At 34.4% G+C, this 19,236-nt stretch overlaps 1 protein-coding gene across 1 annotated transcript in view; it reads left to right on the top strand.

The window, feature by feature from the left end:
• Window positions 1-19,236, top strand: part of LOC148934603 (uncharacterized) — a 234,507-nt gene that overhangs the window by 146,911 nt on the left and 68,360 nt on the right. Inside the window, exon 4 of the mRNA XM_089084615.1 lies at window positions 12,549-12,650. Within this exon, the coding sequence (XP_088940741.1) occupies window positions 12,549-12,650 (102 nt within the window). The remainder of the gene's footprint in view (window positions 1-12,548; window positions 12,651-19,236) is intronic.

Genomic DNA, 19,236 nt, shown 5'->3' with positions numbered 1-19,236 from the left:
TTCAATAGCAACTGGCGGGCTTATTATGTTAGTTATTATAGGAATAATAATAAGCGTAACAGTATTCATATTGAACAAAAAGAAACGGAGCAAGTCTACGAAACATGTAACCTTAGAATTAGATATAGTAAATGAATATCATCTATCCTCAGATAATAATAGTACACATTTCTAACTTAAAAGAGTAACTGTGATAAAAAAAACTCCGTTCCTCCGTTTTTCTTTCCCAACGGGGCAGGAAGGTTTTGTAGTCCGAATAGCTACCACGATAAATCTTGCATTTCGACATAGCAACGAGTTCGCGCTACGCCGGAAATGCAGGTTTGTGAATTCCTGCGTGCGAACGAAAGTCGCTCAGACCATACCTTCCACATACCATATCTTTACTTTTCCCAATCTTATCTTTATTTCTATACCTTTCCTTTATCCATCTATTGATTCTTTCTTGAATTTTTCTCTCTTTCCAACTTAAATTATTCTCTATGAATATCTCCCTTTAACCTATGCTTGTTCCTCATAACTTTTTTCTTCCTTTCTCCATTTTTTAATTTTTCTATTGTCATCATTTCGCTGTTTCTACACTTTGCATTCCACTCCTATTTTACTCTTAGTAAAATTCTGTGTTCATTCTCTGCTTTCTTTCTTATCCCCTTCCCTTTTCTTTGGCAACCTTATTCCTTTTATCAATGTTATTTTCCCTTTCCTTTCTATCTTTTTCTGCAACCCATCTTTTTAATTTTCCTACTTCTCTATAATTCAACCCGTCGCTTAATTCCGATCTAGAACCCGCTATGCTACTCTCCGTTCTCCTGCTACCAGCTTCTCCCTCCGCTTTGCTCGCTAATCTCTCTCGCTTTTCTCTGTCCCTTTCTTTTATACTGCTAACCTTTCAATCCTTTTTCCTATTTTTTCCATTTTCTCCATCCATAATCCTAATTCCCCTTCTATCCTTATCTTCTCCAAGTCTCCCTATACATGTTTCCCTATACCTCTTCCTATCCTTTTCTAGCATTTTAACTTCTCTCTCTATCTGTTCTCGTAGCTCTCTCTTCATTCTATCCTTAACCTTATTTTCCTACTTCAACCTTATTTTTTCTCTTACCCCCTAATCTAAAGTTCATTCTTTTACTTTCTCTCTTTTCCTTTTCTTCCATCACTATTTTTCTCTGTCTTTCTTCCTTTAATTTTCCTGTCTTACCTGTATTCCCTATTCTACCTATTTTGCCGCTGTAACTTTAATTTCTTTGTCCTGAAAACCTTCTGTTTCTTGCCAATCTCTCCCTTTCCCACTCTGCCTTCACTTGCCTTCCTTCGCTCCTATTCCTCTGCTTTTCGTCTTCTTCGATTTACTCTTTATCAAATTATATTCGTCGCTTTATCCGCTCGCTATCTCTCACTCATCCGTTCTCATTTAACTTTATTTCCCTCTCGCCACTTAACCAAGTTATATGAGTATTAGTATAAAAGAGTGCTTCAAAAGAATAAGATCGCATCTCTCTGGAGATAATGATCTTATTCTTTTATCCGGTCATAAGAATTCGAGATACATATACATATGTGTATATGTATCTCGAATATATACATATGTGTATAGTGTACATATAATATGTACATAATATATGTACATGTGTATGTGACGTTGTATTGTTGAACGTGTTGTTCTAAATTCGTTATTATGATAAATGCCATATGTCTCAGTAGTCGAAAGGATAAGATACTTCTCCGATAAGTATGGGATCTAGGTTCGATTCTTGGCTGAATTGATATTTTCCAACAAAAATAATAATTACGAATTTTCATGACACGTTCGTGGCCGGGTTCTCGCCATGACGCACATCTTTCTTTGGGTTACAGCGAATTTGTAGTTTTATAACTGATTTTGTTCTATAAAATGTTATCAACTGATACAAGTGGAATAATACAAAGCTTAATAAATAAATATCTACTTTTAAAAATTTTATTGCTGTTTATATTTTCATACATTTTTTCATACATTTTTGATTTTATACGTTTTTTAAATTGAAATTTCTAATTGTTTATCTTATTTAAGTAAATTTTTTAAATAAATGATCTATTAATTTCGATAATATTTTTTAAAATATTTTAGACATAGTTGTTACGTTCAAGCTCCGAAAAGAGAAATTTGAGTTAGACAATGGAGCTAGGAAGGATGCTCGGAATTGTTTGTTTTTCTCTATCTTCTTCTCTCGCAGACTGAACGTTTGAGGTGTCGAGTCGAATGTACTTTCTGTTGATAGGATAACGGGTCAACGACGCTATAACACTTGCCTGCGCCAATGCGCCCGCTGGTCTGTTTTTAGATCAGAGAAGTCAATCTCTTTAACCTGAGTTAAAGTTATTTATAATGAATTTGATGTATCTTTTGTAATTTGATAACTATTTTTATAAAAAATTCATTGAACAAAAAAAATAATTTTTTATAATATCATTTATTACTATGTTACGTCGTTTCGACTACACGATTCTTTTCTTTCGAGAATGATCTATTATTTTCAAATTAGTAATTTCGTTATCGGACGTTATGTAGACTTGTTTTTTGAGAATTATCAAAATCTATTGATAATCACACCGATTACATGGTTAGAATCATCTATTAATTTTATCTTACCAACTAAATCTATGTCTAGACTTTTCAAAATCTGTACGCATTGAGCACGTAGACATAAAAATGTTTTAAGAGTAAACAGTGACTAGACTTTTTCAAAATCTGTTACTGAAAAACAGCATGCGTGCAGTTCGTCACGTAGACGATAACGAAATAAAAAAAACAAAAATTTTTTTCATAAAACCGTATATTAGCACTTTTCGAGGGCACAATTCTCAGCTCAGACAATTTATTCGATTCGTTCACAACGCTCGTTGAGTTAGTTCTTAATACACTACATGCTGATTTTGAAAGTCAGTCGCTGCAAATAACCTAGGGTTTTCCCGGCCACACCGCTTGTACACACATCGCTTTTCCAGACTCAGCAGAATAATAAATTCAAAACTTTCAATAATTTGTTATCTTTCTCTCTTCTCCTACATACTTCTTTTTCGGCTGATCTTTCAGCCTTCCTCAGCGCAAGAGATAAAAAATACAAATAAATCTACTTAGACGGAGAATGAATCGCAAATTCATACTCAATGTAGCAGCAAACATCGAAATTCATAACGCCGCTCGTCTCTCAAAATACGATGCATCTTCAAAAACAGTTACAGTAGTTGTTAGGATGACCAACTGCTCGATTACACGGTCGAAAGTTGAGAAATTCTAGATTGTACAGAGCATGATGTTATGATGCATTTGTACTAATGCACATAAATTTAGAGTCGATGGCGCGAATAGAAAATTCACATTTGGGCGCAACGGGACTTAGGCGGTCACTAACAGATAAATGAAGCGGTCGCAATGCCGTGACACAAGTAACTGTTGTCAACCGAGATAGCAAGATTCGAACGCAAACAATTTCGGAAAAGGAATAAGACATTAAGAATTAAAAAAGAACGGAGTACGAATGGGGTCGGAAGGACGGAACAGCTGTTTTCTCGATAGTCAGACATGGAAACGTGATCTTCCAAATCGAAGCACACTGATATGTCTTAGCACTGAATCATCTGATAAGGTAACGCTATGACACCGTTGCATAGACGGGCGTTCGTCGGTTGTTTTTAAGTCAGGAAATTAAATTTTACCATGGACAGACTTCGTGCGATAAATGGGGAAAATGTAATGAGGGATTTTTTAGAGAAATAAAGAAAGAAAATAAAGACTAAATTAAATTTATAATAAGATATACATATTTGAGGAAGTAAGAAAATTAACGTATGGAGAGTAATGTGCATGTGTATTATTGCGGGTATTACAATGGTGCCGAGGCCATCGGATAGGATTTCTATCGGGGCAGTGAGAATATTAGTATTTAATTTGAGCGACGATCCTACCCGGTGATACAATATTAATTGTCAAATAAATTTAGGTTAACATAAACGGTAATTTGGCATGTTTTAAATGATAAACTGAATAACAAATACGTAAATGAAAATAATATTGATACTGAGAATTAAGGAGAGGAATAGCCTTGATTTTCTTCAGAAGGAGAAGTTATTAGATCGAATAAACTAGAAGATTCTTCTTCTAGATCAAGGAACAGGGATTCTCCGTCACAGAATGAGGAGGTACCGGGAGATAGAGTTTGGAAATCGAGAAGAGATTTCGGATAGATGATGGTGTAACTTGAACCTATTGCATGGATTAATTGTTCTAGTGGGTCGGTAGGTAAGTCAAGAAAAAATTGGGAAAATAAATTGGAAAGAGATCCAGAAGCAGAAATAATTGAAGTTGATTGCGATGGTTCGGTGGGCAAGTCGGAAATCAATTATGAAGATAGAAGGAGGGGGAATTCTGGAACAGACACAGTCGATGTTGACGGGGATGATCCGGTTTGCTCTTTCGAAAACGGTTCTGAGTTGAATTGCAATAGTTCAATAAGTTCTCTCGAAATCTGTTCTGATTTTGATTTTGATGGTTCGGTTATTTCTCTTGACATTTGCTTTGGTTTGTTAATGCTGTTTTCGAATGCCCATTGAACTCGGCCGCTCCGGCGACTTTGTTTAAAAGAGCAATTAGACTGTCGAGATTTAGAAGCTAATATCTGATTGCTTCATTGCGAAAGAAAAGGATGAAAAGGTGAAGAGAGATGAAAAATGTATTAATTAGACAGAGAGAGAGAGAGAGAGAGAGAGAGAGAGAGAGAGGGTGAGAGAGGGGAGAGGGGGGAGAGGAGAGGGAGAGAGAGAGAGAGAGAGAGAGAGAGAGAGAGAGAGAGAGAGAGAGAGAGAGAGAGAGATTCAGAAACCGGGGGGAAATCTTCAAGATCTGTTAAGATCTGTTATTCGGAGACTCGAGCAGCTCTCAACGATTGATGAGAGAAAGTGAGAGGAAAAGAGAAAAAAGAAAAATAGTTTAAGTGAGATGGAGCAAGAAAATGAAATGAAAATCTGAAAATTCACAAGGAATTACCAGGAATCTGAGATAGCTAGGTAAGATGTTTACATTATCGTCTCTCGCTTGTTATAAGCTTATGTGCAATATTCGGACTCGTACAGATCCACTCTAAAGATTAATAATAAAGAAAATATTTTTCGCGTATTTCTTTCTAAAAAAAAATCTAAGAGATTTGTATAGTATACTTAAATAGTATAATATACTTAAATAGTTGGAGAAGTTACAAGTCTTTCTCTTGCTTCAAGAATATATATTAATATCTTATTAATAAAAGATCTAACGAAAAAAAATTATATTAGTCACGCCTTTTGGGAAAAAAAAGAATCGTGGAATCCACTGGACGTAACAATATTGTAATTATTATATTAGAAATCGATATATAAATAATATTTGTAATTTTTAGAAAACATGCAGTTTAATCCATGAAATGTAATTGCACTACTGTGCACAATATTAAAGGTTTTGGACTACCCAAAAATCTATTACATCAGAGAATTTAAAATGAAGGAAAAAATAAAATGTAAATTAAAAGAGATTGTAAAGAATTATTATGGTTAAAAAGTTTTCTGTAAGGCTCATAGATGACGATTAATTAATCAGCCTGACGGACGCAAGAAAAGATATGACTCGTTCGCATTACATCAGTATCGTGATGTCAGTCATCATGTCGTATCATTCTATCTTATATCACATTTTGTGAACATAAGCAATAAAGCAAATTTTAAAGTATTTAAGTATAAAGGTAAGTTTAGTATCCCAATATTAATTTTAGTTCTTCGAGCCAGTTAGACAGATAGATAAATTCAGATACACAGATCTACGATTCGTGACCAACAGATCGAAGATTCGAAATCATATCATGTAGTATAATGTCACAAAGGAAACGTAAGAGAAAGTAGTTTCCAAACGTTTCCATAGTATCAATTGCAAACTGCAGCATAAAGCCTGCAATACTTGCCTGGAACACTTTACAGCTTACTTTAAAGCTACGAAAAGCAAAAAGAACAAACATAAAAAAATAAATGACGCAATTCATCAAGTTCGTGAAAGATCAAGGGAGAGTCAGAAAGAAACAGTTATCAGATAGAATTAGGCGTGCAGAAGAGCTATACAATTGTACAATACTTGTACTGTACAATAAACTCGCAGAATGAAGCGTAATTATAGATTGCCGAATTGAAAATTGAAGCATTAATAGGGAAAATTCCGCCATCACAGGAAGAATTGCAGGCGTTAGATGCGAAGCTGCCGCACAAACGATTATCAGTAGAAGATAGTAGAAGATTACGTCGAATATTCAATAGCAAAACTGTTTGAAGACAAAACTAGTCAACAACGTAGTACGAGATTAGCAGATAAACAGTCTTAATATAAAGCTAATCTATACTTCAACTTCCAAAATTTAGCGGCAGATACGATCAATGCTTGATATACAAAGATACTTTCATATCAATTATAGATTTGAATGTCAGATTAAATATTCAAAAATTTCAAAATATTTGCAATAATTCGTTAACAGGAGCATTGCAATACATACTTTAGAAATAACAGACGAAAATTATTAAACGTGGCGATTAAAGAGAGATTATTAATACATATGTTAAAGAGCTTTTTGAGTTGCCATCAGTTACAAAAGTAATCATGTAGCTTTGAGGACTTTTATAAATTCTGATTGCATCTAAGTTAGAGCATTAGAAGCATTAAAACAGGGAATTACACAGTAGGATATCATTCTCGTTTATTTGCTAAGATTATAAGACAAATTAGATTATGTAACCACAATAGCTAAGAAATCAAGTAAAAAAAGAAATGTTGTACGTCAGTTATATTGCGTATATTATAAGAGTTTATATCACGTTTCTAGATGTAAGAAATTTCAAAGATTGTCATTGGAAAATCAGCAACCTCAGTTGAATTACTATAAGTATTAATTACTATAAGTATTACTATAAGTTCAAGAATATACAAAGCATTAGAACATATGTCAAAGCCGCGGTATTACTTATCAAGTAAAAAGCATTTCTATCTGCCACAGTAATCAGTAGTCAAAACAATGAGTTTAACAACAAAATTAAAAGTTGTTTTCGATAAATCGGCTAAGATTTCAACATATGTGTTGCTAAATCAGAAGTTTCTAAACGAACCCAACCTGCAAAGGGATGTTGGATATTATCACTACAGTAATCATATTCAGAATACATCAATATGTGATTACTGCAGATATCAAAATCATTTTTAGACAAATTTGGATATCAGAAGAGAATAAAGATCTTCAAAAAATTATTTAGAGATATAATTCTTCTGAAGTTACACAGGTATATATACACATTAAATACTATAACCTGTATACTACATGTGCACCTTATTTAGCATAATGCTGTCTGAGGCATTTAGCAACACAGCCAGAAGCAATAGCATGAAAAACAGCAACCGAAACATTACATGATTTCTATATGGATGACGTGAAGACACTCATACACTAAAGCAAGCCATCAGCTTATGAAAGAATTGTTAAAACTACTTGAAGCTGCAGAATTTTAACTCAGAAAATTTGGAGAGCAAACAACTCAAAGATTTTACAAGATTTTTTGCAGAATAAAAAAGAAGATCGTTTGTTGGTCTTAGACGCAGATGGATCTTCAAAAGCGTTATGTTTGCTACGGGACTCTTCTCAGGATATGTTGCAATATTTGGTAGATTCAACTGAAAATAAGCAAAATACCAAATGCAGTATCTTATTGCAAATTGCAAGAATTTATTAGGATTAATCGGATCAATGCTCATTACAACAAAAATAATCTGCAGAATCTGTGAAAACTAAATATAGGCTGAGATAATGCAATTCCAGAAGCATTTTATGTGACATGATCTAATTGCAATTCACTTGGTAAATTTAGTCAAATCAGAATATCAAGCAGTTTTAATCCATAACAGCGAATGATTCATCATACATGAATTTGGAGATTCTTCAAAAGAAGAAGCTCTACTCTGCTTACGGAGCTTGCATTTATAAAATTGAGTAGAGAAAGCAAAAATCATATCTTATATGTTTCAAGTCAGAAGCTGCCCCTCTGAAAATTATATCATTGTCGAAACTTGAATTGTGTGCGACACTTTTGCTAGACTGGTAGCAGCAATAGTTGAAGCTTTGAGACAATCGCGAATATATATTTTTGAGATGACTCTACTATAATCCTCTGTTGGATAGACACTGCATCCCACAAATTGCAAACATATTACGCTAATAGAAATGCAGAAATTCAATTTAGTATCAAAAACCAAATGGCATCATGTGCCTTCGACATAGAATCTAACAGACATATTATCAAGAGGAACAATAGCTGAAAAACTGATCACCGACGATTTATGATGGCACTTATCCTGGCTTCTATGTAAGAATCAATGGCCCAAGACGTATAATCATATGCTGGAAAATATAACAGATATGCGATAAGAAATCATACTTGTGATTTTAAAATCTTAACAAGAACTTCTTCGAAGATATTCTTCATTTAATAAACTCAAAAGAATTATAGCATATTGTCTACGAGTGAAAGATAACTTATTGGATCAACGTAAATCTATACCTTTAACACACGAGAAACTTCAAAAGGCAGAATTAGTCGCATGGTTCAATCGAAATGTCTTATGCGCGAGTGAATTGCAACAAAGAAAGAGTCCAAGCTAACAGTTAACTAATTGGTCTGAGCCTCGTTTTAGATATAGAAGGAATCATTAGAGTGGATGGTAGATTGAAACACGCAGACATCTTATTCAATCAAAGATATCTAATCGTTTTTCCAGCGAAACATCACATAACAGAGATCATTTTAAAATAGGAACATATAAAGTTACAGCATTGTGAACTTCAACAATTGTTAGCATCTATTAAAATACTTTATGGACCCTTTCAGAAAGAAGAGAAAAAGAATAATAAGATGCTTATCATTTAGACATCAACCAAGCATTTTAGAATTGAAGATAGCATCTACTAGAATCCAAAGTGACAATAAGCAGATCGTTCATAATTTGTGATGTAAACTACGCCGGTCCAACATTCGAGAAAACAAAAAGAAAGAAACATCCTATAGTAAAGCATAAGTAGCAGTATTCGTGTTTTAAAATCAAAGCAGTTCATCTTGAATTGAAAGGAGGAATGATACATTTCTACGGAATTGATCACATGGAACTTGGCATTTTATACCGCCCAAATTGCCACATTTCAGCAGTGAGAACTGCGGTAAAGAGTGTAAAGAGTCATCTCAAAATCATTATGAAAGATTTACTTTATATCTTTAAAGAGTACTAGCTGAAATTGAAGATATTTTAAACAATAGACAACCTTGACAGCATTATCTTCAAAAATGACTTTATACTCGTTATATATTTCCTGATTAGAGATTTATTGCAAACGCCAGCCGTTTGGAATTATTTAAATCAAAGATAATCATTTATAACGACACCCGACTCACCCCCCCTCAATTATTGACAATTATTAATAATGTTAAAAGTCCCCGATCGATCAACCGTCGGGGCGCCAACACGGCGATCCTTCCGCGATCCCACCGTCGCGAAAAACCCGTCGAACAGCGGACGCGGCAAACCGGTGATCACGCGGCTTCACGTGCGTGCCGCGTGAAACAATAGACACACGGTAAGGCCACCGCCGCCGGCCCCGCTACCGACCGCGCCACCGAACATCCTCGCGGAATTCCCGAGCGCGTTCGGCGAATTATCGCGGGGATTCCGACAAAGACATCCCCCGGAACTACCCCGACCCGAGTCCGGCCGACCCGTTCCCGACGACTCCCGACCGATGGCTCGGGTATATTAAGCGATTCCGGGAGATAAACGAGACCTATCTCCGGCGAGTAACCAGTAACCAGTCCGATACTGCTCTCGATATTCTGAATCCTCTCCAGAAAAAGCGATCTAGGGTGCTACCTATCGTGCCAGGAGCTTCTGGCCGATCGCTCCTCTAAATCCACCAGCGCACAAGTATTCACAGGTTGAGGAGCTTCTCAACTTGGGCTCCACAAAGAAAGTCCTTGTGCACATCTTCCTCAAGACGATCGAGAAGCAGGGAGCTTCCTGCATTCGAGCCGTCATAGCATTACACACAGCTGATCCGTCATAGCACTACACACAGCTGATCCATTAAAACAAAACGGCCGAACCCCCGCGCACCGTCGCGCCCGCGCCGCGCCTATCGAGGAACGCGCCGAAATTCGGAGAACCGACCGCGAGCAAACGATTGTATATAATACTTAGAAACCGCGCGTCTTTTCGCCGTACCAACAGCGAAATACTTGTAAATATTGTACTTGTAAATATTGTACATATAAAAACAGCCAGTCGGCATTGTAAATATAAACCTAGATATATAAAGAGACACGATATTTTATTTCTCGTACCGAATCCTGACCAAAAACCGATCGACGCTATCCTGCAAAACCGACGCGGAGATAGAGACGTTTTACATTTATGACAAATATACAAATATATTCAAAAGCTTCGCCAAATTTTTAACAAAAATAGCAAAGGGAATATCTACAACAGCTACAGAACAAAACCAGATGGAAGAAAGGCTTGATCAAGATTAGAGATTTAACAGTTGTAATGAAAGACAATCTAACATCTCTTCCAAGGGGAGTTAGGACGCATAGAGAAAATATATTCAAGTAACAATGGAATTGCAAGAGTAGTCACGATACTTCTTCAGGATTTTGTAAGCAAGTCGCGAAGTTTCAAAAATTAGGAACGTAAGCATTAAATTTTATCTTTAAATTTCGCTTATTTGTGCATTTAACATTTTTCGCTTCGAATATTTCAGCATTTGAGCATTTTATTTATTAATACATTTAATGTTTTGAGATTAAATTAAAGATTACAACATTAATATTTTAACATTAGACTAATTGTAGGAATTGCAGCTACCTTTCATTAATTAATTTATAATTTATTATTTCGTTAATTAAAAGATTTAGTTGACATATATTTAGTTGAAAACTACTTTTCCAAGGGGGGAGGTGCGAAATGTAAAGAATTTGACTAAAATAGTTTTCTATAAGACTCATAGATTGCGACAAATTAATCGGTCTGATACAAGAAGATATGAATCATTCGTATTACATCAGTATCATGATTATCGTCAGTTATCATGACTGTCATCATATCATCATTTTGTCTTGTATTCGTTAATTTCAGATTTAAAATGATAGCGCCGAATTGTAATAATCGAACTGTAAGAAGAAAAAATACGTAAAAATCATACATATCAATATCATGAAATTACTAAAATAAATTGTTCACAAGCAATTTGTTTAAACAGTTTCTAAAAAAAAACTGATTTTAAGTAAAAATTGATAGCTCCATCAGTTTCTACAGAAAAAAGTACGTAAGAATCATGCATGTTATTAAATTGTTAATAACTTGTTTAAACTTTTTCAAAACAACTTTTGAAGAGGTTTAAATAAATTACAATTTATTTTGATAATGTTTTTTCCTAATAATCTTCTTTTATACTTATAACAAACATCCCGTAATTAGTTTTTTCCCATCACTGCTAAGTTAGCTATGGAGATAAAATAATTAAATTGAACAAATGAATTAAATAATTGAATTAAATGAATAAACAAGAAAATAAATAGTAAATATTAATAAAAAAACAATCAGAAATTGGATAAATTTCTAATTATAATTTATTCTCATTTTTTTAATTATTTGTTTATTTATTTATTTATCCATTTACTGATCTCATTAATTAATTAATTAATTTTATTACATTTATTTATTAATTAATTTATTAATGTGCATTTGATTAATGTTCATTTATTAATAATGTGAAAAATTAGAATAAAATTTTAATCGGGAGAATGTACAGAAAGCGTCAGGGACTCAGAGTATGCTACGCTTCTGCGTACTCCGACTAGACGCAATCTGATTGAGCAACTTTAATCGTTAATACTCGGTAAATAATGGTCTGAATCAAAATTGGGAAAGAAATTTTTAGTACAAAATTCCATCCATCACTCCTCGAAAATTAATTAAAAGTTATGGGACACTCTGTATAGAAGTATTTATCGCTTATTTCTCAAAAATTTTTGGAAAATGATTTTCTTATATGTTATTGTTTTCAATATAAAATGCTCTTTAATTTTTGTTCTTATAAAAATTTAAAAATTTTTGAAAATTATGGGTAGGGGTAAGGATGTTAAAAAATATAATATTTTTGAAAAATTCGAATGCACTGTTTTAAAGTATTTGCAACTGAAAAACTTTGTTTAAAACTTTTTTTTATATCTTCGACAATTTGGACGATATTCACTCAGAAAGAAAAAAAAATGATTTTTTTTCAAAAAATTGTTTCATCCCTTAACATGCAAGAACGCAGATATAAAAAAAACTTGTCTTTTATTTCTGTCTATATTTTAATTTATTCGAAGCTCATTAAAATCGGAGAGGGACGATTGATTGTGTTCCTTTGTAAGTGTACGTATTAGAATCTTTAATTCTAGAATTTTTAATTTCGAAAATATAGTTACAATCACATGCACTAATTCCACAATTTATATCTATGATAATGGCCGCTTTACAACGAATGTATATCACAGCATGGGCAGCCGATGATTTGAAAGAAGTCGTAAGTATTACAAAAAAAAGTTTGTAGAAAAGTGTTTAAGCATACATATATTATATTAGAGATATATTATATTAGAGTAATTCAGTTGTATTAGAGTATTCATATGCAACTAACTATAATTTAAATCCTATTATTACTTTCATTCCACTCTTTAAAAAACTGTAAGAAATTTGCTTGTTGATGCATTGTATATTCTCTCGCTTGGTTCATTTTATACTATAAAAATAATTGTCAATGGAGCGATTAGATTTTGTCAAGTAAGATATTATTGTTATACCTCTCAGTGCAACAAAAAAAAATTTTCGAGATTCGGGCGGTCCGCCCATAGGGTTAAAACCCACGACAGGAACGCTTTTATTTCGTGACCGTTTATAAGATTCATTAATAATCCTATCCAAACAAATCATCGCAATACATTTTCCAATTCTCACGTTATTTTTCTTTTAGAAAACTACTCCAATCACCAATCATGTTTCGTATCAGAACGTGTTGCATTATTGGTTATTATATTAACCTATCTAATCTATTATATTAACCTTATTATTACCTATTAATCTTATTATATTAACCTATCTAATCCTAACAAGGAGATGGTATCAATTGTAAATTACTAAATAGGATAAGCTATAATCTATTCGAAGAAGAGGGTTGGATGTATTAACAAGGATATATGTGAATGAGCTTTGGTTTCTGAGAAAAGTGCAAGTAAAGTTGGGCGGCCGATTAACTGTATGATAAGTACTGGAACCGTTCGTCAGTAAGGAAAATGGCGTAACTTAGCAGCCTGAGATGCGCGGTTTTTTTTTCATGCGGCCGACGCACGACGTTCGAGTCTCCGCAGTGTCAATTTTTTTTTTTAAGTAAACATTATATTTTTTAATACAATTAACCTTTTTTTAATTTATCATTTTCTTTTAAGCAAAAATATTAATCATATAATTTTTGATATGAATAATAAGAATTTAAAGAATTTTAATTTATTATAAAACTTTGTATATATGTGATATTGCCGTATACAATTGTGAATGAAATTAATGTAAAAATATTGAGAATAATTGTATAGTAAGAATCATTATAAAATATTATAAAAACTTATTTACATATTATTTGGAATGTCAATAAGATCTTCTCTTTGTGTCTTTCGAGAAGAATGTAAATATACATATACATATCTAAGCATGTTGTATAGGACTTGATAGTTAAGACTTTCTTATAGTCGATTATAATTTTCCTACGATTATTGATTAATAAGGAAGCCTCTATATATTCGTGTCAGAAATTAATATTTCGTATTATAAAAATGTCAAGTGATGAGGCCAGAATTAAAAGAACATATCCAGACATTAGCATAGTCTGACGTATCGAAAAAAGATGTAACTGATAATATTGCATATTTTCGAGGTATTTTGTATATTTTGTAACTATTATAAAATATAATATAATATAATAATATTAGATTTTTTATACAAATATATTAGTAAAGTTTGATTTAATTTACGCCAATCCATCTAAAAAGTTTACTAATACTGCAAAAGAAGTTGGTGGAAAATTATTTGAAACTTTTGTAGAAATGTTGGGTAAATACACGAAAAAAGTAAAAAAAGTCGCCAAATATATGCCTAGTATATACTTTTTAAGAATTTTATTATCAATTATTGACGTCAATTATATTTAAAAAAAATTCAAGATATCAACATATCTTTGCATCCAGGAATTTTTCTATTTCAATTCAAATATTGTATTACAAAATTACATAATCTTGTGTCTAAATATATGTTCAAATAATATATAATATATATATATATATATATAATATATAAATAATATATATATAAACTCAACTTTAATAATATGTACCATCTGTATAAAAGATTTGATATAAAAAAAGTGACGCCAAGTTAAGATTAAATTATTTCGAAAATTCAATATATAACTGCTTTCAAAAAATAAAACCCAAATGATAAGTAGAAAAACTTTTTCTTCCAACCCAAGTGATAACAGTTTTATTTAATTTTCTTTTCAAATTTTACTATCAATTACCGCGGTCAATTATACCTTCTTAAAAAATTAAAATTAAACTCAAGTACACTTGCACCTAAGAGGTGCAAGTGATATCTTTGCACCTAAGAGTTTTTTTGTTTCAATCCAAATATTATATTACAAAATGACGTAATCTTACTGATATTTAAGTAACATGTAACGTTCATCTCTAATAATATGTATTATTTATATAAGGTTGATATATAAAAAATGGCACTAAGTTACATTATTTCGAACATTCAATATACAACTGCTTTTAAAGAATAAAATCCATGTGACACATATCTTTATATTTCTATTAAAGCCTTCTTATTCTAAAACTGAAATGATAGTAACCATAATTCTTTTTAAAAAATGATGATGTCATGAAATTACATTACCTAACAACAGGTAATGCAACATATCAAAGAGACATACAAACTACTTGGAGCGCTCAGATCACATTAAAACTTAATAATGTTTTAGGTGAATAAACGATTTTTTAAATTAAAATATATATAAATATAAATTTTAATATTTTTTTTATTTATGTCCTTACAATTTTGTAACGGTGTATATTTTTATGTACTGTTTCGCGATCGTCCGCCGCCAAGTGGTACCCAACCGACGATCCTTCGGGCAAAAGACACTTTATACCTTTAATCTTTAATTAATTAGGCTCGCGAAATTAATTACGGCGGCTTATTGTTTTGCGTGGCGCCGCCATAATCAAGTGAATGGCGCCGAGCGGACCTGAACACGAGAGGAAATCGGCTCAGCGAGGACAATCTCTGAAAATGACCGAGCACCGCCGAAAAGAACCGAAGATAAAAAGAGCGCTAAACTAATTAGAGCCGTGGTGGCGGATTAATTATCGCTCATGATCCGATCTGAATCGCTCCGAATCCGTCCAAATATCGGATTGTGATGATATAAAAAGCCATCCTCTGCTCTATTAAGCCAGATCTTCTTTGGATCGAGATTCGCTCCCACGAGCCGATCCGCGTTCTGCTTCTAAAGAGAAGCTAAGTGAAGTACCGAGGTGAGGGTATTCCGTCGCTGTCAGAAAATTCGGCTACCGCTAAAAAGCTCTCATCCGAACCGACAACCGCTCTCCTACAACTGTGAAAAATACACCAGTTGAAGTATTCCCTACTCCGCCCGGATAATCGACATGCAGTTGCTAGATCACAGAAGTTATCACGACCTCCGCTTGAGAGCACGTATCACCGCAGGTGAGGGCAACCCGCCTCGGGGACTCGAGCCATGCTTGATGCAATCTCTCCTGTCGTGCTCCAGGAGGATTATTTGTATATTTGCCAATGGCGTTGGAGGGTGTCGCCGTTGTAGTCCGACCTGCATCCATCGAGTGAGAGACCAACTTCGCTCTGGAGTACCGGTCGTGGGGATTCGAAAGAATACATATATATATGTATATTGTAATATATATATATATATATATATATATGTATCATTGTATTGTTGACGTGTTATTCTAAACATGTTATTTGCGATAAATATCATCACATGCCTCGGTAGTCGAAAGGATAAGATGCCTGCCCGGTAAGCAGGAGATCCAGGTTCGATTCCTGGCTGAGGTGGTATTTTTTCGCAAAATAATTACGAGTTTTCACGACTGGTTCGTGGTCGGGCCCCGCCGTGACGCACACCCTCCCTTCTTATTTGGGGTATTCCCGATTGCGCTCCTTGAGCATCCAAATGAAAAGCGTATCGTCGTGAGGGTGAGGGTTTTCCGCAACCGCCCGGGCGTTCCCGACCGATCGCTTCTCCTCTCGCGGGTGCATCCAAGAATCCTCAAGCGGCGTGCACTCGCTAATTCTGCTGCACATAAGCCATCTTTACGCGCCGCGATCCACGCGATAATAGGTCAATAGTAGCTCGATAAATGCGCCGAGTACTGTTCGTGTACGAATTACACGCATAAATATTGATAGCCGCGTGATTTACTATTGCCGTTGCTAGACAATCGCGTCCACGATAATTCGCGATCGCCTCAAGATAGCAAAATACGCGCGAAGAATTGTCGCAATCAATTGCCAAGTCGCATTCCGATAGATACCGCGCTCTGGTGATCTCCCGAACAACCGCCCGCCCGCGAATATACACGCTATATCCCGTATCGGCATACATAATTGTTATCAAATCTTTAATCATCAAATCTTTAATCTACACTTTATTTTTCTGTAATATCAACACCATTGTTTTATATTCTATTATTTATTTTATGGTACAATAAATTTTACCTATCATTATTTAAATTAATTTCTGATAATTATTTCTAAGACCGAAACTTGTCCCGCCAGTGAGCTGTTCCGCGCTCAATAAAATTGCATCCGATCCGGATAAGGAAAACCAATTCCGTTTTAACTCGTTTTGAAATTCTGCTGCGCTTTCGATGTCACAAATACGTCTTAAGCGCTGACATCGAACAGATATTTAGGCAAATCGGTGAAGGCGACAGAAATCTACAATGGCGATCAAATGTGGAACAATCCATTAAGGCTTTTACCATGGTGACGTATGGAACTGTGTGTGGCTTTTCTGGTTATGAGATGTCTAAGAGAATTAGCAAATCAAGCAAGCGCAATTACTCCAAAGACGGCAGAGGTTTCTGAAAGATGATTTTTACATGGACGACTTGATAACTGGAACGAAAACAAAACAGGAACGATTCAACTGCAAAAGGACATGTCGGAATTATTGGACAAAGCCCAATTCTCTCTGCGCAAATAGAGGACCAATGACCTTACGATACTGAGATCTTTGACAGAAGCGGGAAGAGCTGTTGAATTGTTGATCTTTGATAATCAAAAAACCATCAAAATCTGGGATTGAAACAGCAACAAGAACGTTTTTCAATCACGAAATCTCTCTGAGCATCCAAAGGAGCACAAAAAAAAATATTGTCAACAATTACTCAACTTTATCCATTGGGTATAACTGATTCAATGATAATAAACGTCAAGCTTATCATGCAACAATTATGGAAGCTCAACATTGGTTGGGACCAAGAAGTTCCGGAAAATCTTGAGTCAAAGTGGAAAATGTTCTACAATTCACTACGACAGCTTACAAATTTAGCGATTGAAAGAAATGTGAATCCTGCAGGAAATCCTGCTCAAAGCATATACTTACATGGATTTTGCGATGCTTTGGAAAGAGGCTTTAGAACTTTCATTTACGTACTCAGCAAAAGCAAAGGCAATGAGTTACAATTAAATCTCCTGTTCGAAATCTAGGATTGCTCCTCTCAAAACATTAACACAAGATTGGAACTCAGCGCAGCTCTATTGCTAGTAAGACTTATTTTCAAACCAAGCGAGTTCTGAAAATTAAAATCAAGTCTATTAATTTATAAAGCGACTCAACAATAATCTTATGTTGAATTAAAACGCCACTGAGCAACCTCCAAACCTTCGTAGCAAACAGAATAGCGGAAATTCAAGAATTCAGGAATTAACAGATTTCTCATGCTGGCATCACGTACCATCGAAGGAGAATCCCGTAAACACTCTATCCAGAGGAACTTCATCAGAGAAATTCTTATCATAATATTTCTGGTGGAACGGACTGGCAGTCATTTCAAAGGACGATTGGCTAGATCAAAATTTGCTATTTCTCGCAGAAATTCCTGAACAGAAAGTCAGGATTATTACGACGGCTTTCAAGCAATCTCAAGTAAATAATCTAAACTTTCGACAAATCGACCTTTTGAGAAGATTTTCCTCAAAAAATTGCTTGTAAAATTGCAAAGAGATATTGCTTATTGTTTTTGTTTTGTGAATGGAAGAAAGTCTAAAAAGACCGGGCCTAATCAGTAGAAGAGCTTGACCGAGCTGTGCACAAAATCATACAATGGACTCAAGAAAAAATCTTTCCAATAGAAGTAGCAAGTCTGCAAACAGGATGATTGGAAATCGGAGCATCTTAATCAGTCTCAGATCCTTCATGAATAATAGGTCTTATAAGAGTAGGTGGTCGATTGACTAACGCGAGAATGTCCGAACAAAAGCACCCTATCATTCTTCCCTTCAAGCATCATATAACAAAGTGTTATACCTCGGACAACTTAGGCTACAACGTTAATATTTGGGATAATCGGGTTCGCCAAGCCTAAGGAGTTGGAACTTCGAGCAGGATCAAAGGAATGTAGGGGGCTTCGTGAAATCACTGACACACACTTTCTTTAATTTAATTGATTTATTTTAACAAGTGCATAAATATTTGATATTTTAATGATTACATTTTACACACGTTTACGCATCGTAGGGCGGCTCGACACGTCTTACGTTATTCTGGCGGCTGAGTCTGACACCTGAACTGCTGATAATACGACTCGCGTGAACTTCGCGACGAGATTCCGTAATATCTTGCGCGACTTATATAATAATGATTCCACATGACTTATAATTTTGACTCTCTTCATTCCGCTTTGTATAACTGATTATATAGACTGATCGATGCCTGATCAGCATTCCGATCGGTTGCGTCGACCGATTGCGTGATATTGATTGATCAATATCACGCTCGGTTCGATCATCAAATT

This window comes from Pogonomyrmex barbatus, unplaced genomic scaffold (assembly GCF_055798465.1).
Source record: "Pogonomyrmex barbatus isolate J1 unplaced genomic scaffold, ASM5579846v1 scaffold9, whole genome shotgun sequence".
Taxonomy (NCBI): Eukaryota; Metazoa; Arthropoda; class Insecta; order Hymenoptera; family Formicidae; genus Pogonomyrmex; species Pogonomyrmex barbatus.
The sequence above is the reverse complement of the archived record's forward strand: the minus strand, read 5'-3'. Positions and strand labels throughout refer to the sequence as shown.